At 44.1% G+C, this 2,268-nt stretch overlaps 1 protein-coding gene across 2 annotated transcripts in view; it reads right to left on the bottom strand.

Annotated features, from left to right (window-relative positions):
- Positions 1 to 2,062, bottom strand: part of LOC125048039 (tetratricopeptide repeat protein 28-like) — an 87,743-nt gene extending 85,681 nt beyond the window's left edge. Inside the window, exon 1 of one of the 2 annotated variants that reach the window (XM_047646660.1) lies at positions 633 to 2,062. In XM_047646660.1, coding sequence (XP_047502616.1) covers positions 633 to 713 — 81 coding nt within the window. In that variant the 5' untranslated portion in view covers positions 714 to 2,062. The remainder of the gene's footprint in view (positions 1 to 632) is intronic. The other variant, XM_047646661.1, reaches the window with a different exon arrangement.
- Positions 2,063 to 2,268: the final 206 nt, after the last annotated feature.

The following is a 2,268-nucleotide window of genomic DNA, read 5'->3' as shown; positions in this document are numbered from 1 at the left end:
AGAACTTCCCTTCGTTCTTCCCACAACGAAATCGACAACCGACGAATATCTGTCTAAAAATACGAATGCTCAATAATGCCAGACACTTTACAGGCGTCTGGTGAATAATAATGAAAAAAGCGAGTTATTCTGTACAATTATCGTACATCTGGTACAGGTGAGCAGCCATTGGACGGGTGACCAGAATTTAATAAATTTCTTTCGATTGAAAATCACGATGGCTGCGGGCAATCTTTTTTTTTTTTTTTTTTTCCTGTGTTTCTAACTATTTCTTTTCTTTTTCTTTTGTTTCATGTGTGTATCGATTTTCTCTTATTATTTCATAGATGAGCTATGGATTTTTTGTTTAGTTTTTGTGATAGTATGAAAAAAAAAGTCGTGTTTTTCATGGACTATCGTTGTTCTACATTTTTTTTACTAGTATAAACATTATAAACTTCTGATACAAATGGCAATGTCTTGACGAATTTATAAGAGGTCAGGCACACACACACACACACACACACACACACACACACACACACACACACACACACACACAAACAAACTCCCGCACCGAATCAGAAAAAGACAATAAAAAAATAGGTATATAAAAAAAACTCCTTCCTTTTCCTCTCCTGACCTTGCCTTACCTTCGAAAGACCTTTAGTAGCGTTGAGTTTCTTTCTAAGGTCAAGCCGATCCATAGCGAGTGAATCTTTGCTTGGTATCATAGCGTCATGAGAATCGCCCTCATGAACTGACCTTGGCGAGGGGTTAGCACTGTCTTGAAATCATTGTCTTGAGGTATAGCGTGTTTTAGTTTTGATAAGTTTTTTTTAAGGTGTGTGTTTGTAATGAGGTTTATAATGAGGTTTATGATGTCTGTGTGTGTGTGTGTGTGTGTGTAGTGTTTGACTGGAATGTTTTAAAATGTGATAAAATGTGTGTTTGTTTTGTTTTTATGTTTGTTTTTTCTCGCTTAGGCAGTATAGGTTTTCACGTGGATTAAGCTCATTTCGAAATCATCTTTTATATTCACGAATCACTTCCTTTGCCGAATCACGTAAGACTTCTCTCTTCCCCTTCACTTCATCCATGATTTTCCAGTCTTATCCTTCATCACTAACTTTATCTCATATTTTCTAGTTTCATCTTTTATCACCACTTTATCTCTCATTTTCTAGTCTCATCCTTCGTCATAACTTTATCCTTTACTTTCCCGTTTCATCCCTTGTCCTCACGTCATCCATGCTTCCCCAGTCTCCTCTCCTCCACCACACGGAGATCCCCACCACCGATCTCCACCTTCAGCCCCACCAACAGAGGGGGACGCCCACCTTGCGGAAGAACGGAGACTCGCCGATCGCCCTTTCCTCTCCTTCCAATCGCCGGCGCTGAGTGTCCATTACGTCCTCGGATCCCCGTTATGTATCCAGCGCATCGTGAGCTTCGTCTTTCGTCTCCGCGAGAAAGAACTGGAGAGAACGAGAAAAGAAGGAACGAGAGAGGCAGCCGTTATGCGCACACTCGAGGCTCTCTCTATCTCTCTCTCTCTCTCTCCGCTGCCACACACACACACGCACACGGACGCGGACGCACACACAGGACCTGCGATCATCCACCCGCCTTCTCCCTCCGACCTCCCGAGCGCCACTGACGTCTTGGCCGACTCCGCTGACTGCGGCCTCATCCGTTCGTCCGTCAGTTCGTCTATCCGTCCGTCCGCTGGCATGTCCGCTCGCCTATCCGCTCGTCCGCTTGTCTATCCGTCGGCATGTCCGCACGGCCGTTCTTCTCTATTCGTTTATCCGTATCCCCGTTTTTTTCTCTCTCTTCTGTTCTTACATATCCGCTCTTTTATCCTTCTATCCGCATGTCCATTCTTCTTTTCCTTCGTCCGCTTCTCTACCCTTCTTCCGCATGCCCGTTCGTCTATTCTTCCATCCTCTATCGATCCACTTGTCCTCGCGTGTCCTCCAGGTGATCTTTCTTTTCAAATCCTTTCAATCCACATTTCTTCGCTCGTTTTAATGTTGTTTTTCCAGTTTGGTTTCAGTGTGTAGAGATGGAGGGTCAGGGGGTACGTGTGTGTGTGTGTGTGTGTGTGTGTGTGTGTGTGTGTGTGTGTGTGTGTGTGTGTGTGTGTGTGTGTGTGTGTGTGTGTATGTGTGTGCGAGTGAGTGTATGTATGTGAGTGAGTGAGTGAATGAATAAGTGAATGAATGAGTGAATGAGTGAATGAGTGAATGAGTGTGTGTGTGTGTGTGTGTGTGTGTGTGTGTGTGT

This window comes from Penaeus chinensis, chromosome 42 (assembly GCF_019202785.1).
Source record: "Penaeus chinensis breed Huanghai No. 1 chromosome 42, ASM1920278v2, whole genome shotgun sequence".
In the NCBI taxonomy this organism is placed as follows: domain Eukaryota; kingdom Metazoa; phylum Arthropoda; class Malacostraca; order Decapoda; family Penaeidae; genus Penaeus; species Penaeus chinensis.
Note: the sequence above shows the minus strand (reverse complement) of the source record. Positions and strands in the feature narration are given on the sequence as shown.